Source organism: Chaetomium strumarium (assembly GCF_033439665.1).
Source record: "Chaetomium strumarium strain CBS 333.67 chromosome Unknown B0T15scaffold_6, whole genome shotgun sequence".
Classification (NCBI taxonomy): domain Eukaryota; kingdom Fungi; phylum Ascomycota; class Sordariomycetes; order Sordariales; family Chaetomiaceae; genus Chaetomium; species Chaetomium strumarium.
In genome coordinates, this window is record NW_026944434.1 from 1,007,966 (window position 1) to 1,033,935 (window position 25,970).

Below are 25,970 nucleotides of genomic sequence, written 5' to 3' on the forward strand. Positions count from 1 at the left end.
AGAAATCAAGCGTCAAACGCTCGAACGACTCGTAGTTGGTGTTGCTAGAGGAATACGGCCTGGGCATTGTGCAGTTCATTCTGCTTTGTACTCCCTCCGCTTCCAAGCTCCCATATTCTTCGGCAAGCCGCTCGCCGATATTGTTGGATCTCAGCTGCCTCCAACTAGTTCTACCTGACAGCAGAGCACACATTCAAACAATGATCGATAACGACGTAGAACTTGGTTGGCGCTCTGACTAGTGATCCGATGCTCAGACAAGTCCGGATTGGAAAGGAGGTATACGCAATCATCATGCTTGCATCTTGCCAGCCCATCAGATGAGGCGTCGGCGCGAACAATCCATCAATTCTCGATACCTAGGTACTCGACTAACTGCCTGAATGCCGCCAACTCTCATGCGGCCGGTGATCTATGTAGAGCCAGGAACTGATGTGCATTCACTCGTAGAACGCTATGGCTCTCGAAGCATGAACTATAAAGTTGCCCTTAATACGCCGGCAGTGGTACTCTACTGTACAAATGAAGGGGGAGAAGGAAAGCAAGAAAATATCAGGAGTGATCACGGGAAGGACAAGAGACAAGAATAAATGTGCGGAAGAAGGGCGAGAGCTGCAGATGCTTTGCCCGGGCAATGTGGATAGATAGGTACAACACCTTAGGTACTACTTTACGCCCGCTCGCCGCTCGCCTTCCTCCTGAGTCCTGATAGATCAGCAACTGAATACCACGACCATCATTGTTCACGGAACTTCTGAGACTGGAGCAACTGTATATGATTCAGCATACACAGTATGCCTTCTGCCATTGCCAGTTCATCGGCATATCCTCGGACAATGCGACCGAGGAACTCCTCTTCAAAAGCGCCCCTGCTGGTGTAATGAGGTACTTACCCTATGATGTGGGTCGATAAAATAAAAGTCGGGCACAGCCAAAAAGTATCCCCAGAACAGCATCGTGATCCTTTTCATCACTCACTTATTATTATTAGGCTGAACTAGTGTATGATGAACACCCTCAGTTACCCGGGCTGCATCGAACCAATCGCTCTTTTGACTATCCAGACCACTGGCCTTTGATCATGATAAGGCTCAAGTTTTCTACCCCTTAATCATTACAGTCGGACCAGAGATTTCAAGCTTACCACATGCCTAGGTACAAGGCTAATGGATGCCATGTTTACTCTGGGCTTCCATGGATTTGCTCCATCAACACGGAGCCAGTATGCCATCCGTACATGAGCCAGGCAAGGCAGCTATCTCCCTATCACTGCATGCACAAGCAGCAAAGTTTGTTTTGTGAACCTGGAGCAAAAGTCTGCGCAAAGGTACGTACACTAACTAAGGTAGGTTCGGCAAATAGGTGAGCACGGCCCACCAAAGTCCCAGATGCAGCCCGATGACATAATGCAGATAAACTTATACACAGTGTAACGTCACCTGCATGGATCCGGGCTGTGTATGGATCCGGGCCAGGGTCCTGGCCTGAATTCATTTCGACTGTCAGCCACAATGAACATCACGAACAACTTCATCAAACACGCTGTTTGACCGCATTTTCCAACGAATCCATGGTTTGACCTGTTTTTTGAACTCCTCTGACAATAGCTAACCTTTTCCACATACCAGTCAACCTACGGCATCACCAACGCAGTCAACATACCACATCACCACTGCAATCGACGCAGTCAACCGACTGCATGGTACGTACTCAACCGACCACATCATATGCAGTCAACTAACCGTATCATGAACGCAGTCAACGCAGTCAGCCAACCGCATCAACCATGGCCCCCATTCAATCCAAACCCAAACCTCCCAAGCCCACACTCAAGAAGCCACCACGCAAGCGTACCAACAGCCAGGAAGAACGCATCCAGTCTGCTATTGAAGCCCTGCGAGCCGGGGAGGTCCCCAGCGTTCGAAACGCGGCCCACATCTTTGACATACCACGAACCACCCTCCAGGAACGGTATGCCGGTCGACGGCAGAACCACCGGGCCGCAGCCCAGCACTTGCAGCGGTTGACACCACAGGAGGAACAATCCATTGTTAATTCCATTTACCAGTTGGATGCCTGGGGCTGGCCAATGTCAATCTCGGCACTAGAACATCTTGCAGCCCAGTTGTTGCTGGCTAAGGGAGACATCCAGCCTTTGGGTGAACGGTGGATCTACAACTTCCTGAACCGGCACCCGGAATTGAAAGCTCGAAGGTCCCGGGCATTGGACCAAGCTAGGAAGGACGCTGTCGATCACAACACATTACAACATTGGTTCGAGCTATATCAAACTATCAAGTTGGCTTATAACATCGCTGACGACGACACCTACAACATGGATGAAAAGGGGTGCATAAAAGGCATTGGGGACAACCACAAAGTCATTGTTCCGAGGGATTCATTAGAGCCGACCGTCGTTCAACCCGGTAACCGCGAATGGGTCTCTATTATCGAATGCATCTCGGCCAACAATTACGTCCTTCCACCCTTCGTCATCTTCCAGGGCAAACGCATTCAACAAGCGTGGATTCCCAAGGACCTCGACCCCCAGTTTGTTATCCGGGTTAGTGAGAACGGCTGGACCGATTGCAACATTGCTCTAGAATGGATCCGACACTTCGACAAGTATACGGCACCCCGAACACATGGTAAATACCGGCTCCTCATTCTTGACGGCCATGCAAGCCATGTTTCACCCCAGTTCGTGGAATACTGCGAGGACAACAACATCATACCACTTTGCTTACCACCACACTCGACACATGAATTGCAACCTCTTGATGTCGGGGTCTTCGGGCCGTTGGCTAAGGCTTACCGCAAGTTAGTTACTGAGGGGGCATTGTTCGGAGCTGTCAAGGTAGATAACCACCAGTTCCTCCGGTATTATGAGAAGGCCCGGGCTTGCATTTTCCGGAACATTCCGGGGGCATGGAGAGGAGCTGGGTTACTACCTTACAACCCAGAGAAGGTCCTAGCCCGGCATAGGCCAGCCGAGGCACCTATAACGGCACTGGCACTGGTACCGGCACCTACATCGGCACCCGCAACGGCACCCGCAACGGCACCCACAACAGCACCCGCAACGGCACCTATAACAGCACCCACAACGGCACCCACAACAGCACCCACAACGGCACCCATAACAGCACCCGCAACGGCACCCATAACGGCACCCGCAATGGCACCCAGACCCAGGACCTCTGACCAGCCGAAGACCCCAGCGATGGTCAGTATTACTGATCAACAGGGCCGTCGAGCCGAGCTCCCGGTGACTGGCGACATGGCTACAAAGATCAACCAGGTTGTGGAGGAACTGTTCCAGATTTGTGATACCCCCAAGAGAGCCAGGCTGTCCTGGATGAAAGACTACTTCCTAACTATGCAAGCTGACAATACCACACTCAGGGCCCTGACCCAGGAAGTAGTGAAAAAGAGGTTCGAGAGCCGGAAAAAGTCCTCGAGGAAGCACTTTGGTGAGGCCCGGGTACTGACTGTGGAAGACATCCGGGCTCGCATCAGTGAAAGGGAGGCTAAGGAAGCCGTGGAAACCAGGGAAAAGGAACGTCGTATAGCATTAAGAGGGGTAGTGGGCTTTGCGAAGAGTGTTTGGAAGGACTACAAAATGGGCCCAGATGTGTTCAAGTAGGTGGGTTTGCATGTGTTTTCTAGACCCCCATTGTTTTCTGGCCATGGCACTGTCGTCTGCTTGTGAATAGCTTCAATTTTGACCCAGCTGTGATCATGTTGGTGATGGTGGGCATGGTGTTATGGTGCCCCTAAATTAGCCGAAATTGCCTGGCCCGGATCCATGCACGGCCCGGATCTATGTAGGTGACGTTACTTACTGTAGTGTATCTCTCTATCGGAGCCTCCGTCAGGTGCTTTGCCCCGCATTAGCAATAATGGAGAGCTGTCACGGTGGCCCGCCAACTTGGAGATGGTTTCTTGGCAATCGCCCTCCCAATATCCTGAGCACAGCTACACAACGGCTTATCGACTGTGCTCTTGGAGTCGCTCGCTCTTCGATTACCGCATTTCTCTCAGGCCTGTCTCGCAAGCTGCAGGTGTCAGTTGCTGCAAGGCGCGATGATGTCTGGCTTTGCTTGAACCCCTAAATTCCACCTTCTGCCAACCACCCGCCGTATCCGGCTTGCCGCGACACAGCAACCGAACCCGCGGCTCTGGGCATGTGCTCCTCGGCATTGACCACATCGACCAGCCTCCTTCGAGTTTAGAAGAAAGCCTTCTTACACTGGTACGCCTGCGATACGGATACCGATGGTAGATCGCAGAACCCTATATTGCCAAGCATATCTGTGCGCAGGCTTGCTGCCCGCCCTTCGTTTACCTGTGAACCCTGCGCTGGTCCCGACCTGATCTGCCTTTCCCCCCACCCGCTCGGTTGTCAACATACGTCACCTAATACCCTCCAGATTTACCACCCCTCCGATTCGTGGCTCAAAATCTGAAATCCATTACCCCACCGGCGACACCCCATTCTAGCCGCCTACCGACCGACGACTGCGAATGAAGTGATACAGGGAGGGGTATCGCAGCCATGGGGAATGCAAGCACAAAGGAATCGCGTGGCGGTGATGCCAGCCACCACCACCCCCATTCCGGCTCCGCGGTCGCGCGTGAGGCCGGCAGTGGAATTTTACAACATGATAGAACGTCCGGCCGGAGAAGCCGAGTCAGTCGGGGGGATCTAGGAGGCATTCTGGGATTGGGATCTGGGGGAAGCTCAGGCTCGCAGCCAGAACCGCCGTACGAGCGCCGCGAGACTAAGCAAGAGAGAGAGGCACGGAGGCTGGAGAGGGAACGGATTGCGAGGATCGCCGAGAGAGAACGAAGCATGAAGGAAGAACATGTCGATGGCGGCTTCCTTGTCACCATGGGAACCTACACTGGGCCCGAAGACTTCAACAAACAGATTGTTCGACAGCTCCAAGTGAGTGTGCCCCTCTTTCTCTACCGATGCTGGGCAGTGCTCACTATGTCCCCAGATTGAGCGGAAGCTGGCTCCATTTTGGCGAGGTCTCAACGACTTCAGCGACCAGTGGACCGAGCCCCAAATCATTGCCGCCGCCCGGGGCCTACCTATACCCCCTGCCGACCAGACGCCCCCCGAAGAGCTCATCCCGCGGCCCCTTCCGGCGAGTTCACGCGGGGAACCGTCTCGGAATCTAGACAGTCTCACAGTACCGATCGGTGAACGCTCCCAGTCAACCGCTTCTGATCAGGCGGCATCCAACCCCTCCTCTGCCCTCCCATCGCCCGTCTCCGCGCAACATCCGAAAGTACTGAGCTCCTCCTTTAAGCCACGCGGGAAGGCTATCGCTGCCGTTTTGGGTGGGAACTCGCGAAACAGTTCCACAACCGAGATCGTCCCGCACGAGGTTCATCTGCCGCATGATCCCTTCGTGAACGGGCAACCCCTCGAGGTATTTTTGTACAAGGAACCCATCGAGTGCCCCATCTGCTTCTTGACTTACCCGCCGTATCTGAACCACACACGGTGTTGCGACCAACCTATCTGCAGCGAGTGCTTCGTCCAGATCAAGCGGCCAGACCCGCATTTCCCGGAGGGCCACAACGAGAACGACCCCAACCATAACCCGGAGGAGGCTGCGGGCCTTTTGATCTCGGAGCCTGCCTGCTGCCCATACTGCACGCAGCCCGAATTCGGCGTCACCTACGAACCGCCACCCTTCCGTCGGGGTCTGGTGTACACCATATCCCCCACGGCACTAGGGACTGCGAATGCTGCGATGTCCTCGAGCAGCTCAGTGAACTCAGCAACCCTGTCCCCGGGAGTTGCATCTCCTGGTGGTGGTACTGGCCGCCGGCGAAACCAGTCTCTGTCCGCTAGCAACCCAAATGTTATTTTGACCGACAAAATCCGGCCGGAGTGGGCAACAAAGCTGCAGGCAGCGCGGGCTCATCAGGCAAGGAGAGCTGCCGCTGCTACTGCCTTGCATACGGCGGCATTCCTTATGGGTAACGAGAGTCGGGGGGTGCGCAGCCGGTTCGGGCGGCGAAACACCAGCGGATCCGGATCTGCAGACCCTTCTCCTGGCGGAGCCAGAAATGGAGACGGCGATAACGGAGACAGTGGCTCCGGAACTCCTCAGAGTGGCCCTGATCAGAACTTGCGAGCGGGATCTGGTGGTGGTGGAAGCCGACGCAACCGTCTTGAGGATCTCGAGGAGATGATGTTTGCCGAGGCTGTTCGCCTCTCGCTTGCCGCTGAGGAAGAGCGTAAGCGTAAGGCGGAGAAAGAGGAACGGAAGGAGGCGAAGAAGCGAGAAAAGGAGGCTCGAAAGGCGGCCAAGGCGGCTGCGAAACATGGGACTCCCTACGAAAATGCCAGCGGTCGCAGTGGCCAGAGCTCGGCGAGCGCGAGTACTTTGAGCCTACCTAGCCTAGGCTTCGGAAGGAAGCGAGGTAATAGTGCTGCTAGCAACCTCCGCATTGAAGCGAGCGTTGCCAGCGCCATGGCCACGGGCGACTCGCAGGGTCTAGAAGCGAACTCTAAGGACAAAGGGAAGGGGGTCGGCCGCGCGGTCCCTATGCATGCCGAGGGTGCTCCTACCATCGCTGCCGATTCAGCCATCCCGGGGAGCTCGGCCACCACTTCGGGTCCGCGCCCGGTTCCTCATCTCCCAGCCGGGCCGTCTCATCTCCGGCAAATGAGCAGTGCCTCCTCAGTCTCGTCTTCGATTCTTGACAGCCGGTCCGGCAGCTACACTTCACCTTCCCACCTCCAAGACCCGCGCGGCAGCGGCCTCAGTCTTGGAAGCCCGTCTGGAGCTAGCGAAGACGGTGGGGATCAAGACCGCGATCGGGACCCAAGCGCCACCACGGAGCCGATGTTCAACTTCAGGAGTCTTGCAGAGGTGGTAGGCGTTAGCCTTGAAGGTGAAAACGCTGGTAGACGCATCAGCCAGCTTCAGCCCGAGGCTGAGACCCATGAGGCCACCAATTCTCAATCCCCCGAGACCGTCGGTTCCGAAGGGATTGGCGCGTCCCAACCCGGCAAGGCTTTTAGGACGGAGCCCGCAAAAGAGGTATCAGCAAATGGTCTCTTACACGACACCGCGACCGACATCAACGCCGGCGATCATCCTACGGAGGGTAGGCGAGTTGACGAACAAAATGCCGCACCCGCCACCTCGGGCGCGCCGCGACTTCCAGAACTTACGATCACGCCAGACACAACTACTTCTATCGGCATTGACGATGATTCTAAGGCACTCACGCATGCGACGACCGTGGAGCATGCACAGCAGGCCACGCGGTAGCGACGGGACGGCGCGGGTCAGTGTACTTCAAGTTGTCTAAGGGGAGCCGCGTGATGACGGGCACTTTCAGTATGGGAACACGGATGGCGTGGAACTGATTGTGGGATTGCATTGGTTTCGCAAACTTGGGTCTGTGTAAACCCCCTTGGCCCCTGTCCTTTCTTCTTCCCTTCACTCGGTTCCGACTCGACCAACCTATGTCAGCACTCTATTTGTTTGCCTTCATTGAGCTCCTCCCTCCTTTTCCGAGCCCATTTCTGCACTTTGTCTTCAACAATCTGGTGGTACCTACACGGGATGGGTCTGGTGTGACATGGCAAGAATGGGAAGTTCAATCAATAACGAAAGTAAGAGACGGAACGGAGTCCGGAGCCTGGCGATTGAGGGTTCGGTCTACAGGTATTAGAAATCGAGTAGCATTATCACGGATATTCAAGAGAAGCATGGATTTCACGGTCTTCGCACTGTTGGCTACCTTGTCTTCTGCCTTGCCTGCTCATACGCAGCAACAACTCCATCATCCGGAACAACTCCGCGCTCCGATTCTCGCCTGGCATTCACGTAGCCAGGTTTTGGGCTTTCCCAGACATAATCTAACCAAGAGCCCAGCGCGGGCCACAAGACCTTTCGGACAAGATGCAACACCTTCTCCTGGCGTGCCAAGCCATACGCCTCATCACTGTTCTTTCCCGGTTGCCCGAGGCTCTCAAGAGCTCCACGCCATTCCGCCACCGTCTCTTCAAGTTCGGCAACGGATGAGACGCCGCATACGGTTGTGCCGACCTTGCAGGACCCGCCGCCAGGCACAAGAACGTCGACGCCGAAACCCGCAACCGCCCCAATGCGAGCCCACTCGGCCAGCGACCAGCGTATTGCAACCGACTCCAAACGCTCCCCTGCTTCTGCCGCGGCTTCGGCGAGCTTTTTACAAGCCCGACGCAGCTCGGGCGGCGAGGGATGCCACTGCGCCACCGGAGAGGCCGTCTCGCCCGTCTCCACATTGCTCTGTGGGTCGGCAGGTATGCCCTTGCTCGTGAGCAAGCCCATGCCGAGCATGCTAGCATTCAGCACGACATCCACGCCGGCGCTTTTCAGCCTCGCCAGCGGCGATCCTTCCCTCCCGCTCGCCCCACGCCCGCCTTCCTCCTCCTCCTCGACCCACGGCAGCCCCAGTCTCCGGTTCTGCACGGTGAAATGCCCGTAACTCAACACCGCATCCAGCGGCTCCCCCGTCTCGGCGAAAATCATCTCCGCCAGCTCGCACAGCACCTCAACAGGGAACCCGCTGATGCCCACGTACCGGACGACGCCCTCCTCGTCGCGCAGCCTGCGCAGCTCGCGCACGGCCGCCAACACCTCGGCTCCTGAGACAAACTCCACGTCGTGCATGTAGACCAGGTCAAGGTAGCGCGTGTGGAGGCGCTGCAGGCTGCGGAGGATCGAGTATCGCACCCAGGAGGGGGAGTAGTCGAACTCGGAGGAGGCGATGCGCCCTGCCTTGGTGACGAGGAAGAAGCTGGAGCGCTGGAGCGGCACCACCGGGTTGGGGTTGGATTCCGAGGCATCCGGGTGCATGAGCCCCTCGAGGGCGTTGCCCAGGAGGGTTTCCGAGGGCCCGTAGTACGGGCTCGTGTCGAAGCCGTTGACGCCGAGGGAGAGGGCGCGGGCGACGATGTCGTGGTACGGCATCGAGTGCGGGTCCGGGACATACTGCTGGTTGAATGTTGCTGTGCCGAGGACCAAGGGCGGCAGGACGGTGTGCAGTGGCGGTCGGGAAGACATCGGTTCGGCCTTGGCTGCCGCTGATGATGCGGCAGGCTCACTTGGTTCAGCCATGGTGATACCTACTACTAGTTACACGCTCAAGTGTTCGCTGTGTTTGTGGAATGCTTGTTCCTGAGAGTTTCTTATGTTTTTGGTGGGGTGGCAAAGCGCAGTAGAAGCGGGGTATCCGTACTTGGGTATCATGGAAGCATCGGATTGCCCAAGACCAGACAACCTCTGTTTACCTTACGTAGGTACCAGTAGTGCACAATGCAAGTAAAGTCTTGACGCAAACAAAGTCTGATCGATGTTGGCATATGCATGGCCGCCGACCGTCAGCAGCCATGTCAGTGATGTTTTACCGTAGCCATTAGCTAATGACTAGGGTTTGTGCCTGGGAATTGCCAACCTACAAGCTATGAACCGTCAAATTCAACGCCAGAAACTGATCGCTTAAAATACGTGATTTCAAGGTTGAAACTTCATATTGTATGTACTCATACTAACTACTAATAGTACTAACTGCTGGTAGCACTAACTATTACTAGTAGTAGTTAGACAGTGCTGCAGGCAGTGGTCACTGCCAGTGGTCAGTGCTCATAACAGTTTCAACGTCCACGGCTCCACTGCAACCCTGTCACGATCAGTCGGGGCGCTCCGTGGCATGTCAAGGCGGCGAGCTGGGTTTGGCTGCTTTGGGAGGCCCAGCGAGTAGGTATTTTTTCCCCAACACTCAAATCGACCGTCAGCGTCTCCCATCGCTTCAGCTCATGGGCCACTAACTATGTCGTCCTAGTATATGTCAAGTACCTAGGAATCCGAGCCACGTGGCGGCGGCGGCGGTCTGGCAGAGTAAGACGCAATATTCTGCGACGCAATGGTGATCGCTGAGCCGCCCTCTCCCTCATTAACCTTTGTCAGCGGCAAGTCCTTTTGTCGTCGATATCATGACTAACTTACAGAGATAGATAGTGGGGCAGGTTTTACTCGATCCCATGGATAGCCCCTTTCAAGATCACTATCATAAATATGCCGAGTTCTTCCATGCGAAAAGCTGCCTATCGTTGTATGACTGTGATTGAGTCGGCCTGTTCGTATTGTCAACATGCCATCTTTCGGAGTGGTTTGTGCAGAAGCTATCACTGCAGGTTTAGGCTAAAGACGGTGATAGACCTGCCTTTAAAATCCACAGGCACAGGCACAACACGACTCCTCCATCATCCTGTTTCCCCCAAACTATGCCGATCTCCCAGCACAGAAGCCCTCTCTTTCCCTTCCGTTCCCGTTTAATATACCCAAACAATATATTTCCAAACACCTGCTTTATCCATTCCAATCATAGCTTTCAACATTCCCCCGCAATAATCACACCGAATTTCTCCAGGCCCTTCCGTGCACGTGAGCCTTACATTGAGGTATTGGTGATCCATTCTGGAATGAATAGTATGCCATCAGAAAGCCGAAAAGGGACTGTTCTACGACAGCCTCCGGCATGATTGTAATCTGTATCCTAATGAGCCAACCAGGATTAAGCAAAAGAAGATGACCACGTTCTTCGCCCTGTTCGGCGTAGCATGGTGCTTAAGAGCGGCATTGAGCTTCACTGCTATAGACGTCACAATGCTACATTCCCGGGCAACTTCCACGACCTGGCTTGCCCAAGGCATCTCTTCCGGCCTTGCTGGTGCCGGCGTCCCTGGTAGCCAGGAGCCTCGCTCCGTCCTCGCTTGTCGAACCAAGGCTCATCCGATATTAGATAGCCGCCATGTTCCATTCCGTGTTTGCGGAATAATGTGTCTCGCGCGCAAGGGATCAATGGCAGGGTTGGCAGGCCACGGCACTCTATATTGCTGCAGCTCCTGCCGTCACACGTGCGAGTATATAAGATGAATCTTCTCAAATCCCATCGGCTGTTCTCGGGCCCGGTCGCTTGTCGCCATTGTTAAGAGTTGTCCGTTGAATCCCGGGTCTAAAATGCAGCTTCTCCAAAGTGTAGCGCGCGTAGCTGCCATTCTCGGCCTCGGTGAGTGACTGATGCTTCTATACTGAGCTTTCTTTAACCCGCGTTTCGGACTCGGGAGGCTGATATTGGTGACGTTGTTTTAGCTCGCAGGCAGTTCGACGCCGACTCGTCGGTGTACGAGGACCCGGAAACCGGATTGACCTTCTCGTCGTACACTAGCGACCGGGGCATCATCTACCGCATCGCCATCCCCGATTACATACCGGAGCCCAAGGTCTACGACACGGTCCTGCAGATCGTGGCACCCACTGACGTTGGGTGGGCCGGGTGGGCCTGGGGAGGCCACATGACATACAACCCGCTCGCCGTTGCCTGGGCCAATGGAACCAACAACGTCGTGCTATCATCGCGGATTGCCTAGTATGTTCTTCTAGGGTGCGAGACCTAGCAACTGCCCGTGCAGCTACTGATACTACTCCAACAGTGGCTACTTCAGCCCGCCCGAGAACCCCGACGCCCACTACACCGTCCTCAAGACAGGAACGCACATCAATGCCACCCACTTCCAAGTTACGGCCAAATGCACGGGCTGCTCGAGGTGGGGTGACGACGATATGGGCTACACCGAGCTCGATCCGGCGTATGATACCACCATGGCCTATGCCTACTCCAACACGCCCGTCGACACCCCCGGTGACGAGACTTCGACTTTCAGCATCCACGACAGCCTGGGACACCCGATCTATGACCTGGCCGCCGCCAAGAATGCTGACTTTGCCGCTAAGGTGGCAAACCTCTAATCCTGGGGGTACCTACTTAAGGGCTAGGGTTGGACCAACTATGCACTGAAACGCCTTGGAAAGAAAAGAAAGATGGGCAAAGGAGTGTAGAGTATCCACAGAATAGACGTGGACATATCAATGGCTGTCTCATTATCGCGGGGCATTTACCTCCATTTGCTGTGACCGAGAACCCAATTTGCCCTTCGTCATGCCAGTTTCAAAAGGGGAGAAAGGGAAGGCAAAGAGAGATAAGGTAGAAGGAAAAGCGGGAAAGGGAAGGGGCAATAATAATCAAAGCAGGAAAGAACTAACTGGTGCGACAGGCAGAAGGCAGGTAGGGAGTCGAGAGGAACGCTAAGCTATAGCCAACTCCTCGACTACCGACTGTTGACATGGGAAGAGCTGCTGACGAACGGTACATACATGGACCCAAACGGTCATATTAAGGAGCTGCATCCAGACAGCGCGGTACATCCGTTATCATAACGGCATCAAACTCAGCTTCCGCTTTAGAATACTAATTAGATCATGCCCAAATCGCTGCGTACTCTTGTTGTCAACGTTTTCCCGCTGGCACTCTACTGTATCCCGTGCCACAGGTGATGGCCGGTTGAAGGGCCTGGATCTGCTTTTCGTACGAAGCCTTGAAGCTCGATGGATACTAGTAATTTCGTGGCACAGGCAAGGGATAATCAATCACGGCGTAACAAAACTCCACACCACTAGTAAGATAGTTACCTAAGTTCAGTGTTTCGCTGAGGGGAATGTGTTAGTCATCTCCAGAATGCTTGATATACACCGTCTAATACCAGTAAGTCAGAGCGCATTGTCTTGGGTAGAACGGTGAAACAAAAAAGAAGAGAGAAAGGGGGGGAAGAGGGAAAAACTGGTACGGAGACGCTTGCACAACGGTGGCAATACCAGCCCAGGACAAAGTGAAACCCTCTTCGACACGTTGACGTGGATTACTAGATACTGACATGGTAATGTCAAACTCAAATCTATATACAAGAAGCATTCCTGGAAGTGTTAGGGCCCCAGATTCGGTTACAGAGCCACCTCCCACATCCTTGAAGCAGCAGAACTAGGCTGTGTAGAGCTCAACAGCATCAAAGATCTGGAGACCGCGCAGGAACCGGTTAGCAATCACATGGCGGGCAGAAGAAGATTGGGGGAGATCAGCGGAAAAGGACTCACAAAGTTGGGGCTCAGGAACGTGGTTCCACTGCTGCCAGACAGGGAGCGGATGGTGAGGGTGTTGCTACCAGCCACTAGCGTGCCGGCGGGGATGCTCACGGTGTACACCTCTCCATGGCCGCGGTAGGCGCCTCTGGTGACGCCGCGGCTGTCGATCTTGGTGGGTGCCGCTGGCGCGGGCCCCGTCCAGCCGTTGACGGTCGCCTGGGGCCGGCTCCCTGCGAAGCTGAGGGTCGTGGCAATGCGCAGCGTGGCGGCGCCGGGGGCGCTGGCAAGGTTGAATTTGATGGTGACGGGGTTGTTGACGGCCTGGAAGACGGCCATGGGGAAGTCGGAGAGCTTCGAGCTGCCGACCGTGTACGTCAGGGGGCCCCAGCTGTCCATGCGGCTGTCGGATGGGTGCATCCGGAGGAACTTGTCGGCATTGCGGAAGCCCGTCGGCTGGCCGTCGTAGTCGCCGATCTGGAAGAGCGTGTTGCGCGATGTGTTGAAAGTGCCGGCAATGTTCTGCGTCGTGGTCTTCCCGGCCGAGACTGTGACGGTGCTGGTGGCGATCTTGAATTCCGTCTGGTACAGCACCATGGTGTAAGTGCCCGGCTTCATCAGCGGCGAGGTGAAGGCACCGTTCGAGGACGTCTTGGCCCAGTATTGCGCCGCGCTGTTGTACCAGTGCACAACACCCTGCATGCCGCTCTGCACACCGGTGGCCGTTCCCTTGACGGTCCCGCGGCCAGATGCAGGCACATAGCCCGTGACGGAGACCTCTCCAAACCAGGAGACATCAAGGCTCTTCACACTGGGGATCCCGGACCGCGAGAACTGCATCGCGTACGGACCGTGCAGGCCCGTGCGGAACGCCTCGGTCTGCACATGGCCGCTGTTCATGTAGTTGTAGAGGTTGGTGGAATCGCCGGCGTTGTTAGAATCGATGTCGCGGAAGAAGGGCCCGCCCGAGGAAGACTCCTGCTGCGGCGTCATGATGCAGACGTGGATCAGGTCACTGCCCCCGTAGACACAGTGCGAATCCTCGTCAATGAACCTCGTGGACGAGTAGAACTTGGATCTCGTCTGCCCGTTGACCACGAAGACGTCCGAGCCCTCCACCGTCGAACTGGAGCCGGCCGTGGTCGAAACCTCGCCGTAGGGGTACTCGTACGGTAGCCTGTCGGGCAGGAGACGCGCGATGAAGCGCAGCTCGCCAATCGAAGGCTCGGCCGTGATGTACGTGGCCATGTAGATGATACTCTCGCCTTCCCGGACGACCATGTACTGGGTCAGCGTCGATGTCACGCATGTGACCTTGATGTACTTGGACGACCCGCTGATCTGGCTGACCGAGACAGTTGCCGACCCGAGGCCGGAGCTGATGTGGCTGCCCTTGCCGCCATACTGAAGTTCGGTGCCGCGGTACTTGATCGAGTTGATATCACAGCTAGACTTGCTCACGGAGAAGACCAAGGGGTTGGCAGAGCCGGCATCGATGACGAAGTTGTTACCAGACGACGTATAGCCAAACGCTGCAAGGGCACCTGGAGCGAAGACGGAAGCAGAGAGGGCGAAGAAACGAAAGAAGGACCGGAGCTCCATGTTGGCAACGTACTCAGGCCAGGCTCAGCTCGCCGTGGCTCTCCAGGAACGTGCTAAGGTCGGGATGTGATCGACCGAAGAAGCCATCTTTTCAAGCTTGGCTATGGCCACCTGAAGAGACTATATAAGTACACGGTAAGCAAGCGCCTATGCAGAGAGTTGCCGCGAGACGTCGCGAGATGTTGGGGTCATACGAAGTATTCAGGAGAGCCTTATGCCGCGCCAATATCGTACAGAGCCGCTGATTGGCGGAACTGGGACCGAATCCCGGGATCTCAAGTCGCAACAGCTTTCCCGATGTTGCATTCAGCGGGGTGCGTCTTATCATAGGGGCGCCCTGATGTGTTTTTGATCCATGCCAAGACGACGGAAGCACCACCGCCGGGTCCTCAAATCTCAATATGCGGGCGGCTCAGAATATTGAATAAAGACTGCTCTCCGCCAGCACCGAAAGCCTGAACCCCATGACGCGTCGGCATTCGGCACGGGCAACAGGGAAGTTGGGTCCCAAATACGGGAGCTTCCGCTGCCTGGTCACGCCTTCGCGAAAAGATCTCCCTGACTAATGGTGAGACGGGGAACATGAGCAGTTGCTTCAAGGCTTCGAACCTCGAATGGAGTGTCCTTAGCATGCGCGAATCAAAGATCTAGAAATAGAAAAAAGAAAAGAAAAGAGAAGAATAAATAAATAACAGACAGGACCGGGCTCTCTACTGATTGACAGATTAAGCCTGCCAAGTTCCAACGCTGAATCCAGAGGGTTCCGTCGTGAAGGGACAGGTGCAATGCGGAAGAAGGCCTCCAATAAGTGACCCTAGACCTTGAAGACGTCGAAGTGTCAAGCCTCACCGGTGGATCTTCGCGCGCGTAAGTCGATGCAACTGAAAGGGGGCCACTAGAGAACGGTCACGGAAGATCGCCTGTGGTTGGACCTAATCTCTGAATTGGTACCAGAGCGGTTTCGTGTGAACCAGTTGTGTGATATGGGGACACAATGCACTCACTCAAGATCCCCAAGGTCATGCGCCAGCTGGTTTTGGTATCGTCTCCGGTTTTCAAGTACCTATGCTGCATATATCCGGTTTGAAGCGGATACGTAAATACCGAGTATAGTCCAAGTTGAAGGAACGACACCACGGAGTCCGGCAGTTCTGATGGGAATCTTCATGAAGAAAATCGCAGCAAGTTTTTGTCCTTCGACGCCCAAGCCCCAGTCGCAGCACGACGGTATCCGCAGGATATCGAGTAGCCTCAGCGCCGCGTAGAATTTCTGGAGAGCAATAAATCGTGATACCGTTCTACCGAACGCCCAACCTAGACATTCCCACCCAACCTTCACCGAAGCTCATGGCGACGGTCCGGCCTGTTGGGCCGACAAGGTAGCGTAATGCTGTTGCCACTTCCCCAGAATCACCAAACCCCCAAAGCTTCCGTACTTTATCTAAGGCGGCGGGCCTCACGCTCGGATTCTAGAAGAACCAGGATGTCGTCCTCACGAACTGGACACGGGTGTATTAGTCGGTAGATCGTCCAACTGGATAACTGCGGCGCATACCAGGGCCCTTGACGTTTCTGATAATCGAGCGAGTGGTGTCGTCCATGAATTCGACGCGCACCTGGGTGACACCACCACGAGAACCTGGATTTGGAACACGTTAGTATTCGGGCTAGATTGAGGAGCCAAACCCTGGAATGGCCCGTACCGGTTCTGCCGAGGACTCGGGTGACCTTGACGAGCTTGACGGGAGCCTTCGAGGAATCCATTTTCGCAACTGATCGACTTGCGTGGTGGAAGCAGATTCGGCCGAGGGTCGTGATGTAGAAGGTCTTCGGAGTTGCGAAATTTCACCTAGATTCAATTGTGCGGAGCCAAAATCGCAGGGCTGTAGGAATTTTCTATTTCCGAACCGGCAACTTTGTGTGGGGGCGGGCGGTGCGGGGCGAAAAGCCCAAAAAGGAAGAACTGAGAACCTCTGCTTGGCATGCTTGGCAGGGACTTAAAGAGCAGCAGTTGGATTCTTGGATAAGGTCACGGATTGTGAGATAATATGTAGATTGATTGCAAGCCAAAGTCTTACAACGCCTGGCAGTAGCTACAGGTACCTGTTTCCTATCTACTGCCCGAGTCACTTCCGGCGTCGTATAGCGAAGACTCACCAAGGCCAGCACATCATACTACATTCGCCAGGTTTCGTTGCATTGGTGAACTATACGTACCTAATCATCATGCTTGGAACTTCTAAGTCCTAGCCGAGAGCAAGACACCATATCTTGTGTGTTCTGAGCATTGTCCGGAGTTGAATGTACAATACAATACAGTACCACGCGGCCCGTATCGCACTTCGGAAGGAATAAAGCGCGAGGATCCCACCCAAACACGATCATGGAAAGATGAGTGCTAGCGCTTGCACACTGGGGTTATATACATACCTCCCTGAACGGTATCCTTCCCGAACCTTGCGTTCAAACCCTTGTTTCTTTGAGGTCTAGAGTTCCGTCATTTCTGGAGAGGGCAGGGAGAACGAACGGTAAAGCAGCCTAGCGGAAGAGGTAAGGTTCATGGAAAACGGTGCGGAAATACAAGGTGCTCACAAGACATATCATCTCACCTACATACCTACCTTACTGTATGTAGGTTTGAGAGAACTCGGGACTTCGTGCTTCTGCTGCGTGCGTCGTTCAGGTGGTCGTTTTGGTGGTGTGCTGAGCTGAGCGAGAATCCCTTGGCTCTTGTTCGTGTGGGTCTAGCACGTTTGGGATCGGCCAATCTCGCCGATCGATTGCCGCAGCTCCGTTGCTCGGATCGGACTGAACGACGTCACGGGCTTCCGCAATGCAAACTGGGCCCACCAATCGACCTTCCACGGACGAGGTACCGTCATGTCACATGTCGGCCGTCAAATACATCTCGACATCCTGCGGCTGAGAGGACGATGAGAATGCCTCTACCCGACAATTTGAAACCAGCATTTCAGTCCCCGTCCCAGGAGCCGCAACGACATGAGGCCGGCTCTCCCGTTAGGCCGGCTCTTCTCTCGCACCGAAGCGTCACTTTGTTTTGGTCCGGCCCCTAGGATCTCGAGGAATCGTTTTCGGCATCCTCGGACGACCCTTCGTACATCCCCATTCAGTACCGGTTCGCGATCCCCGGCACGACCATGGGGTTATCGTGTGACTCCGCGGACCTTGATGGCCGCCTCTGGCGGTGGGCTGGCTGCCGCTGCCTTCATCGAGCTTTCGGAGAATGGGGACGCCAACCCCGGCGAGACAGGCGAGTCACGCATGCTCGAGATCTCGCGGGAGGAGATACGGAAGACGGCGGGCGAAAACGACGGGACCCTGCGCTGGTTACGGCGCCGAGTCTTGGTGATCTTTGACCTCTACTTTTGGGAGCCCATATGTACCGGCTTCCGCTTTCTGCAGCTCGTGTCCATATTTGTGCCGGTTATTATAACCATCCCCGCGATATGGATTGGCAAGCACCTTCCGGAGCGTGACAATGAGCGGACCGGGACATTGTGGTGGTATGGCTTCTTAGTCCAGGCCATGGAATGGGCCGGTCCGGCCTTCATCAAGGTAATGCGTTATCGGGACAGATTTAGAAACATCCTGCATGAGCTGACAATGGCGCTTCGCAGCTTGGTCAGTGGGCCGCCTCAAGGACGGACATTTTCCCCAACGAGCTCTGTGAGATCATGTCGAAGCTTCATGCCAACGCTCCCGCCCACTCCCTGCATGCCACAAAGCGCATAATCGAGGAGGCATTCGGTGGGCGCAGCTTTGAGGAAATATTTGACGAGTTTGACGAACAGCCACTGGGTGTCGGGGCCATCGCCCAAGTCTACAAAGCAAAGCTCAAGCCCGGTCTCGCCCTGCCCGCGGATATCGATGTTCCCAAGGACCACGCTGATATCCGTTACAACGTTCGAAAGAATGTCGAGACCGTACTCAAGAGTACCCCGAGGCGGGTCCCGTCGTCGTATGTTGCTGTCAAGGTTCAACATCCCCGCGTCGAGAGGACAGTGCGGCGCGACCTTCGCATCATGCGGTTCTTCGCGTCTGTGCTCAACGCAATACCCACAATGGAGTGGCTGTCGCTCCCGGACGAGGTCGACCAATTTGGGGTTATGATGAAACTGCAACTAGACCTGCGCATCGAGGCGGCGAACCTATCAAGGTTTCGGAAGAATTTCAAGGACAGGACTACGGCATGGTTCCCCTTCCCCTACACGGACTTTTGCACGCGGAATGTCCTCATTGAGGAGTTTGCACACGGTATCCCTCTGGCCGACTTCCTGGCGAACGGGGGAGGTGTGTTCCAACAAGATATCTCTTCTGAGGGTCTTGACGCATTCCTGCGCATGCTGCTCATCGACAACTTTGTCCATGCCGACCTCCACCCAGGAAACATCATGGTGCGGTTTTATGAGCCAGACCGACCTACATTGCCATTTCGGCACACCTCTGACGAGGTCGGCACTGGTCAACAGGCGGATGTGACCGAGCAAATTCTGTCGCGCCTGCGTCCTTATCGCCATAACAAAGACCTCTGGGATGCTGAACTGGCAAAGATCGACCACGAGGGCTTCCGCCCCCAACTCGTCTTCATTGACACGGGACTTGTCACGGAGCTCAATGACACCAATCGGCGTAATTTCCTCGACTTGTTCCGCGCCGTGGCCGAGTTCGATGGTTATAAGGCTGGCCATTTGATGTGCGAGAGGTGCCGTCAACCTGACCTCGTGCTCGACAAAGAGGTGTTTGCCCTGAAGATGCAGCACCTGGTGTTGGGTGTCAAGAGTAGAACGCTCGCGCTTGGCAATATTAAGATTGGAGACATCCTGCAACAAGTACTAGGCATGGTGAGGCAGCACCATGTCCGCCTGGAAGGTGACTTTGTCAATGTGGTCATCAGCATCCTGCTACTCGAGGGTATCGGTCGTAGTCTGGATCCGGACATGGATCTCCTCAGCAGCTCGCTCCCGATTTTGAGGCAGCTTGGTACCCAGAGCGGAAAGGATATGGTCAAAGAGGGTGACTTTTCCATGCTGGTGGTCTGGCTGGGCCTCGAGACAAGGAGATTCATGAGGGCCAGCGTTGAAGATGTAAGCCACATATCCCTTACTAACCCGACATTATGGAACTGATATTGACGGTGCAAACCAGGTCGAGAGATGCGTCCAATACGATCTCCTCTCTCCTAATGTTTAATTCCCCAGGTTCGCTAGGGCGACTGTACAGTGTAGGGGACAGGGGCTCTTAGATGTGTTCTTTTTACATGCTATACATGTATTATGAACGCTACTCGCCTGACATATACCTCTTCTCAAACAATCCATCAAACACGGTAGATGTCAAACACCTACCTCTCTTTGGGAATGACCTCTGGATGCTCATTGTCACGGTTGGTAACACACCCTGCATCCGGGCTTGACCGGGGGGTACTGGGGCCGGCCACTCCCGAGCTGGGCATGCCAAGAAAGCTTCCTCGCCCCTCTGTGGGCCGCCACGTTACGGCTTGGCATGCATGTGCAAAAAACTTATCAGATGCGCGTCATTCTTTGGTTTCACATCCTTCTCAATCGCTAGGTATCGTCGTCTTTTACGCTGCTGTGTATCTCCCGTATGCATATTGTTACACTTTAAGTGCCGTTGTCTTCTCAGAATTTTGCGATCCGTACCAGGCCGACGAGGAGGCATACTTTGACATCAACACTGATCTGTTCTGAATCATTTATTGCACACGAGCCATTATCATGGGTTGGTTCTGGGCCGACGCCACTCCCGCTGCGCCGGTTGTTCCTCCGACGGACTCGAGGCACAGACACCTTACTGGCGCTGGCACGCCTCCTGTGAGTCGCCGCTTAACGAACCGTTATAGTTCATTCGCTTACCCCGCTCTTCTAGCCCGGATGTCCCATGCACAAGACCACCGTTGATGCCTTCCTTCCGTCTAGCCCAGCACCTTCTTCTTGTCCCGTTCCTCACGACAGCCCCACCGCGAAAGCAGCACTCTCTTCCTGCCCTGTCCCACATGACAATCATGGGGCGGCGCCAGAACAGCGACAGGAGCGGTCGATGCTCTCGAAACTTAACCCGCTCAACTACATGTTCCAGTCCATTTCACAAGAACAGGCTCCAAATCAGACGTTCGCGCTTCCGACAAGTCGAGACGAGTCGTCCATCCCCAAGGGCACCGGTGACGGCAACTGGGAGTACCCTTCGCCCCAGCAAATGTACAATGCGCTGCTTCGGAAGGGCTACACGGACACAGACATCACGGCGGTCGAGAGCATGGTCGCGGTGCATAACTTTCTGAACGAGGGCGCCTGGTCCGAAGTGGTGGAGTGGGAGCGCCGATTCGGCAAGGGCCTGAGTCGCGGCTGGGAGGTCAGCAAGCGCGGGGAGGAGAATGCGCCCCTTGAGCTGAGGCGGTTGGAGGCTCAGGAGGGCGGGCAGGCGCAGCCGACATTGATCAGGTTTCAGGGGCGGCCCAAGGACATGACGCCCAAGGCGGCGTTATTGCAGATGCTCGGGCGTGTGTACCCGGCCAAGTTTGGGTACGTTGAGACTGGAAAAGAAGGTTTGATATGCGCATAGCAGCTGACAGCCTTGGAACCAGCACCGACCCTCCCTTCGACCGGCACGATTGGTACGTCTCGCGCGACGTGAACGGCCAGAAGGAAGAGGTCCGGTATGTGATTGATTTCTACTCGGCGCCGCCAGAGCCGACGGGCGAACCCGTCTTCTACCTGGACGTTCGGCCGGCCATGACGCCTACTGGGGCTGTGGAGCGTTTAATGCGCTGGGGTGGCGATGTTTGGTGGAGGGCATCGGGTGCGCAGGTTCGTGAGGCCAACAACCAGAACCGACAGAATTGATGAAGCAAAGATCAGGGGGGCACAGCAGGCACTTAGGGACTACTTGGCATTTGTGAATGGCGTTATGTCTCTGGGGGTTGGAAGGTTGCTTCATCTAGGTGTTTTATACTCTTCTCATGTGTATACTAGCCGCTGTCTTTCTCTGTATGATATCATAACTCGCCACCATGTAATAGGTCGACATATGCGGCGGGAACCGTAACATCTGTCGCTCTTTCGTGCGGGACTGCCTGGACACAGGTAGGGAGTGTGCAGTCCTAGATGGTGATGAGACTGGCCTCTTGCCATGTCCACGGCCCTTCACTCGTCTGTATTAAGAGATCGTCAAAGAGCGGTTTCAGCGTCTGTTCCACGACAAAGGATCTACCCAGGAAGTAGGGTTTTGTCCCTAGAAGTCGATCTAGACGAGGGCCGCTACTACCAGCGATTCTTCATAGTAGTACATCTATACAAGTGAATCAGATGTCCGATTCCATAGTTAGTCTACAAGAAGCTGATGCCCACGCCGACCTGCAAGCCCTTGCGGCCCTCCTCTCCCCTCCGTAGCACGAGCGGCAAGCTAAAGTTGAGCTCAAACCGCGCAACAGGGTGGGCATACACCAAACCGAAACCCGCGGCCAGGCTTGGTAGGCCATTCGTCAGCTCAGCGACAGCAGACTTGACGCCTTTGAAGACAGTGGCCGAGTCCATCGCCAATCCCTTGCCCCCTTCTTTCGCCTTGCCTCTGCTGTTGAGCGCCACCAGCCGCCCAGCATTCGCAAACAGCTGTAGCCTCAGGGGCGACTCGGGACCCGTACGAGGTAGTGGGATCAGCGCGTTGATGCTCCCGGCGGCGAAGACGTCCCCTCCGACGGAGTCGGCCCCGTCGTGGGGTCCGAGCCCGCCAAGTTTAAAGCCACGGACATCGGTAGGTCCGCCGAGCTGAAAGCGGTCGTTGATGCGGCTTGGCTGGGCGGACCCTGTAAGAGAATAGCCGGAGGGGAGTGGGTAGAGAAGGCCGAGGCGGAGACCAGCTCCGACCGAGACGCCGGACTTGGACCCTAAGCCGGGGATGGCCACGGGAAGCGCTCCTGATGCCTCAACTTCTGTCTTCGCAAAAGAAACATCGCCGCGCAGAGGGCCCCAGCCGGCCAGCTCGGAGACAGTGCGAAGGAGATAGCCCCTTTGCGGCAGCATCGGGTTGTCACGGCGATCTCGCGTAAATGTGTGTGTTAGTGAGCTCTTGAGGGAATCGCCCGCGTCGGCTCGGACCGTGGGCGATGCCGTTGCGGCCAGGCCTGTGAGCTGCCTCCAGACGGTAGAGTATGCTAGCGCGTGGGTATCGCTGTTCTCGCTTAGCCAGGCAAGCCGCAGGTTTGCGCCTGCCAGATGCTCTTCGTGCGACGCCCATGCCTTTTGCGTTGCGGAGTGCAGTGCTTCGGCTGAGAACCGAAGGTCTGGGTTGCCGTTGATGGGAGTCGAGAAGGTCGCGTTGTAGGCTGACCTCGTTCGTGTACCGGTACTCGCGTTGACCGAAAGAGTCTCGGCGCCGCCGAAGATGTTGCGCGCAACGGCGTTGGTATAAGCCGAACCCTCGGTGTTGCCAAAGTCGGTACCGGCGCTGAAAACCAGGCGCGACTTCTCCTTCACGCGGATCGAGATATCGAGGTCCGTCCTATCGGTTGGCGGGGCAGCCTCGGGGCGCGCGGCCTCGGACAGAAACACGCCAAACCCTTCCTCCCTGAAGATGTCTTCTCGACAACTGATGGGTCAACAAACGGCCCCTACACAGAGTGGTGTAGGTGCGGAGCAGGGGTGTGGCGCACCGAAACGGGCGAGCTTCTTGGTGGCTGTCCCAATGCGCTCGAGGACCTGACCCAAGGTGGTCCCGGCCTGGGCACTCTCCTCCACAAGCGGCTGGAGAACATGGTTCAACAAGCTTCTCCGGGTGTTGGTGGCGCCGTGGACTTCGAGGGAGCTGATAGAAGCTGGGGTGAGGAGGTGCTCGTCGAGCTATAGGGAGGATTGAGTGTTAGCAACCGGCATTGTGGTTACGATCGTGGTCGCTCGGAGTTGAAGTCTACCATTTTAGCCGGGCCCGTATAGCCTTGTGCTGCCGTGGTTGAGCTAGCAGTCTGGTTGGTCTCGATCTGGCGAGCGGCCTGTGAAAGCGGGAGAGAGAGAGAGGTTAGCTGGAGCTGGCGCTAGAGCTTGAGACGCGAAAGCCTGCGCATGGATTGTGATCCAGGAATGGGATTGGTCAAGTTAAAAGTGAAGACCAAGGTACTTACGTTGTTACCGCCAAAGCCAAAAGGGCTGGCCATTTGTGCTTCCCTCAACGTCGGCAATGGTCGCGACGGCAGTGAAAGTGTACACTCGTGACCTCGTGGTGAAGTTCTTCCCGAACAAAGCTTGGCTTCACCGGGCTGTTCCGGGCGATGGAGGGTTAGAGACCCACATCGTCCGGCGTTACAACCTTGCTCTACTGAGTCTGTTAGTGTTAGACTTTGAAGACCAGGGTCAGCGAAAGTGGTTCCAGCTCGATGTAGACAATTAATCCTGCTGAAGCGGAATTCGGCGCTCTGAGTAATTTGCTAGATGCTCTATTTCCTTGCGTTAACTAACTTGTATGGTTGCTTTGCTATAAGAGCGGGATCCAGCCCCTGGCCAGCCGTTCTGCGCTGACAAACAAGCCAGCAATGCAAAGTACCTCCGTGCACTACCACAATCTTTGATGATCCGCTGGGCAGTGGGCGAGTTAACAGGGGGACACCGCCCTCCCTTGTCTGCCCGTCATCAGCCATCGTCATCCACCTCCTTTGCATTTCCCTGTCCTACCTACGAAACATCCCCCTAATCTCCGGACAGCGCCGACGCGCGCATCAAAGCATAGACGACTGGCATCTAAACACCTCGAACAATTCCCGCTTCTAATCACTCACTCAATTCCCTTTTCACACTTCTTTGTTTGTGGCGCTAAGCGGTCGACCTTGTTATCTCACGCTTCGTCCCTCATTTGTAGTTTGTCAGCCAGCCGACCTCCCACTCATACAGAGTCGGGTCTCAGATTATGGCCAGTCGAGCAGCACAAAAGCGCGTATGTCTGGATGCCCGGGGAAAACCAGAGAAAGAATAGATCTCACACTGACACTCGCACGGTTCAAGTTGACGCGCGAGTTCAAGAGCATCACGGAGAATCCTCCACCATATATCACGGCACACCCGTCAGAATCCAATATATTAGAGTATGGCGGAATGTACCCGCATACGTACCATCGCACTAACCGGGGAAATGCACAGATGGCACTACATCATCACCGGTCCGGAGAACACGCCTTACCACGGGGGCCAGTATTGGGGGACGCTCATGTTCCCTCCTAATTACCCCTTTGCCCCCCCGGCCATCCGAATGCACACCCCTTCCGGCCGATTCCAGCCGTCGAGTCGCCTCTGTCTATCCATCTCAGACTTTCATCCCCGATCATTCAACCCGGCGTGGGAAGTGTCGACGATTCTGATCGGGCTGCTCTCGTTCATGACCTCGGAGGAGATGACAACGGGCTCCGTGTCGGCCAGCGAGGCGGAACGGAGGTATCATGCGGCGCGCTCCCGGTGGTGGAACTCGACGGGCGGCGGATCCCACCTCAAGACCGATAATGGCTCCGGCAAGAATAATATCAAGGCAGGCGACGGCGGGGCCAAGTTCAAGTCCGAGTGGCCCGAGGTGGACCAAGAGAACTGGAAGTGGATGCGGGAGAACAAGATCGATCCGGCGACGGGGAACAAGATTGTTGAGAACGGCGGGCCTTCATGCGGCCCACAGCTTAACATCGCCGCTGGCAGTGGGCACCAGGCTCACGCAGTGGTGGACGCAGTTATTCAGCAGAGGGACGCCGGGCAGGGCTGGCTGTTCCAAAACAAGCTGCTACTAGCCGGTGCTATTATATTTGTCTACGTGTTGATCGCCCGGCTTCTTGCGGAGGGCAGCTCGTGAGCACCGGTCGAGGAGGAGGGCTCGCATCTGCTGTCCTTGCATCGACGAAGAAGGGCACAGGCACATCAATGACCCGGGTTCGGCCACGCCAGTGTTGCAACGGATCCGGGCGCGAGGAGCGGTGCGGCGCTGGCGATGGGCTGCCTTCATGCCATTGTCGGCTGGTCGTGGGGTAGTAATGGGTTCTGCTCACCGCGGCACAGGCCTCCACGATGCCGTGGGGGAAACACTGTTGAGGGTTGAGAAAACGACTAGGACGAAGAGCGGCATGACGCTCAGGAGGCAGAGAGATCTGTTCAAGATGGTTAGACCGGCACACTCAGGTCAGCGGGAACATTTGGGGTCACTGGATAGCATTGTTCATAATGGCTAGGGAGCAGCGAGCGTTGAAATTGTACACTAACCTACTTCAGCATCTCCCCTTCGCCCTTCCGCGTGTGGCTGTCCGCGCAGTCCAGATCTCTCCTCATATACAATCTGCTGGTGGCTTATTTGCCGACCTTCCATCTGGGAGTAGCA

General features: G+C 55.7%; 11 protein-coding genes across 11 annotated transcripts; 7 read left to right on the forward strand and 4 right to left on the reverse strand.

Annotated features, from left to right (window-relative positions):
• Positions 1-3,178: 3,178 nt before the first annotated feature.
• B0T15DRAFT_576526 (uncharacterized protein) lies at positions 3,179-3,646 on the forward strand (the record flags this gene model as incomplete). The annotated part of the gene is made up of 1 exon (XM_062871034.1): positions 3,179-3,646. One exon carries the CDS (start codon positions 3,179-3,181, stop codon positions 3,644-3,646), a length of 468 nt encoding a protein of 155 aa, XP_062718885.1.
• Positions 3,647-4,444: 798 nt separating this feature from the next.
• B0T15DRAFT_263649 (uncharacterized protein) lies at positions 4,445-7,540 on the forward strand. The gene is made up of 2 exons (XM_062863372.1): positions 4,445-4,951; positions 5,007-7,540. Exons 1-2 carry the CDS (start codon positions 4,559-4,561, stop codon positions 7,302-7,304), a joined length of 2,691 nt encoding a protein of 896 aa, XP_062718886.1. The 5' UTR covers positions 4,445-4,558; the 3' UTR covers positions 7,305-7,540.
• Positions 7,541-7,752: 212 nt separating this feature from the next.
• On the reverse strand, positions 7,753-9,474 carry B0T15DRAFT_539145 (Aldo/keto reductase family-domain-containing protein). The gene has a single exon (XM_062869720.1). It carries the CDS (start codon positions 9,138-9,140, stop codon positions 7,776-7,778), a length of 1,365 nt encoding a protein of 454 aa, XP_062718887.1. The 5' UTR covers positions 9,141-9,474; the 3' UTR covers positions 7,753-7,775.
• A 1,036-nt stretch (positions 9,475-10,510) lies between these two features.
• Positions 10,511-11,095, forward strand: B0T15DRAFT_263683 (uncharacterized protein). Its single transcript, XM_062863374.1, has one exon. The coding sequence runs from the start codon at positions 10,611-10,613 to the stop codon at positions 10,956-10,958; it is 348 nt and encodes a 115-aa protein (XP_062718888.1). The 5' UTR covers positions 10,511-10,610; the 3' UTR covers positions 10,959-11,095.
• Positions 10,943-12,039, forward strand: B0T15DRAFT_263669 (uncharacterized protein). Its single transcript, XM_062863373.1, has 3 exons — positions 10,943-11,091; positions 11,175-11,451; positions 11,516-12,039. Exons 1-3 carry the CDS (start codon positions 11,043-11,045, stop codon positions 11,829-11,831), a joined length of 642 nt encoding a protein of 213 aa, XP_062718889.1. The 5' UTR covers positions 10,943-11,042; the 3' UTR covers positions 11,832-12,039.
• Positions 12,040-12,581: 542 nt separating this feature from the next.
• On the reverse strand, positions 12,582-14,953 carry B0T15DRAFT_263708 (polysaccharide lyase family 4 protein). Its single transcript, XM_062863375.1, has 3 exons — positions 14,792-14,953; positions 13,011-14,717; positions 12,582-12,930 (listed from the first exon to the last, which is right to left on the reverse strand). Exons 2-3 carry the CDS (start codon positions 14,595-14,597, stop codon positions 12,898-12,900), a joined length of 1,620 nt encoding a protein of 539 aa, XP_062718890.1. The 5' UTR covers positions 14,598-14,717; positions 14,792-14,953; the 3' UTR covers positions 12,582-12,897.
• A 689-nt stretch (positions 14,954-15,642) lies between these two features.
• On the reverse strand, positions 15,643-16,435 carry B0T15DRAFT_263730 (ribosomal protein S28e). The gene is made up of 3 exons (XM_062863376.1): positions 16,301-16,435; positions 16,153-16,236; positions 15,643-16,096 (listed from the first exon to the last, which is right to left on the reverse strand). The coding sequence occupies exons 1-3, from the start codon at positions 16,359-16,361 to the stop codon at positions 16,035-16,037; spliced, it is 207 nt and encodes a 68-aa protein (XP_062718891.1). The 5' UTR covers positions 16,362-16,435; the 3' UTR covers positions 15,643-16,034.
• Positions 16,436-17,786: 1,351 nt separating this feature from the next.
• Positions 17,787-19,808, forward strand: B0T15DRAFT_401955 (uncharacterized protein; the record flags this gene model as incomplete). Its single annotated transcript, XM_062865136.1, has 3 exons — positions 17,787-18,173; positions 18,236-19,702; positions 19,764-19,808. The coding sequence occupies 3 exons, from the start codon at positions 17,787-17,789 to the stop codon at positions 19,806-19,808; spliced, it is 1,899 nt and encodes a 632-aa protein (XP_062718892.1).
• A 273-nt stretch (positions 19,809-20,081) lies between these two features.
• B0T15DRAFT_263759 (cytochrome c/c1 heme-lyase) lies at positions 20,082-21,535 on the forward strand. The gene is made up of 3 exons (XM_062863378.1): positions 20,082-20,449; positions 20,505-21,157; positions 21,220-21,535. Exons 1-3 carry the CDS (start codon positions 20,354-20,356, stop codon positions 21,476-21,478), a joined length of 1,008 nt encoding a protein of 335 aa, XP_062718893.1. The 5' UTR covers positions 20,082-20,353; the 3' UTR covers positions 21,479-21,535.
• A 285-nt stretch (positions 21,536-21,820) lies between these two features.
• B0T15DRAFT_263740 (surface antigen-domain-containing protein) lies at positions 21,821-23,869 on the reverse strand. Its single transcript, XM_062863377.1, has 4 exons — positions 23,749-23,869; positions 23,542-23,619; positions 23,284-23,470; positions 21,821-23,208 (listed from the first exon to the last, which is right to left on the reverse strand). The coding sequence occupies exons 1-4, from the start codon at positions 23,779-23,781 to the stop codon at positions 21,962-21,964; spliced, it is 1,545 nt and encodes a 514-aa protein (XP_062718894.1). The 5' UTR covers positions 23,782-23,869; the 3' UTR covers positions 21,821-21,961.
• Positions 23,870-24,405: 536 nt separating this feature from the next.
• Positions 24,406-25,944, forward strand: B0T15DRAFT_263836 (ubiquitin-conjugating enzyme/RWD-like protein). Its single transcript, XM_062863379.1, has 3 exons — positions 24,406-24,554; positions 24,623-24,702; positions 24,758-25,944. Exons 1-3 carry the CDS (start codon positions 24,528-24,530, stop codon positions 25,449-25,451), a joined length of 801 nt encoding a protein of 266 aa, XP_062718895.1. The 5' UTR covers positions 24,406-24,527; the 3' UTR covers positions 25,452-25,944.
• Positions 25,945-25,970: the final 26 nt, after the last annotated feature.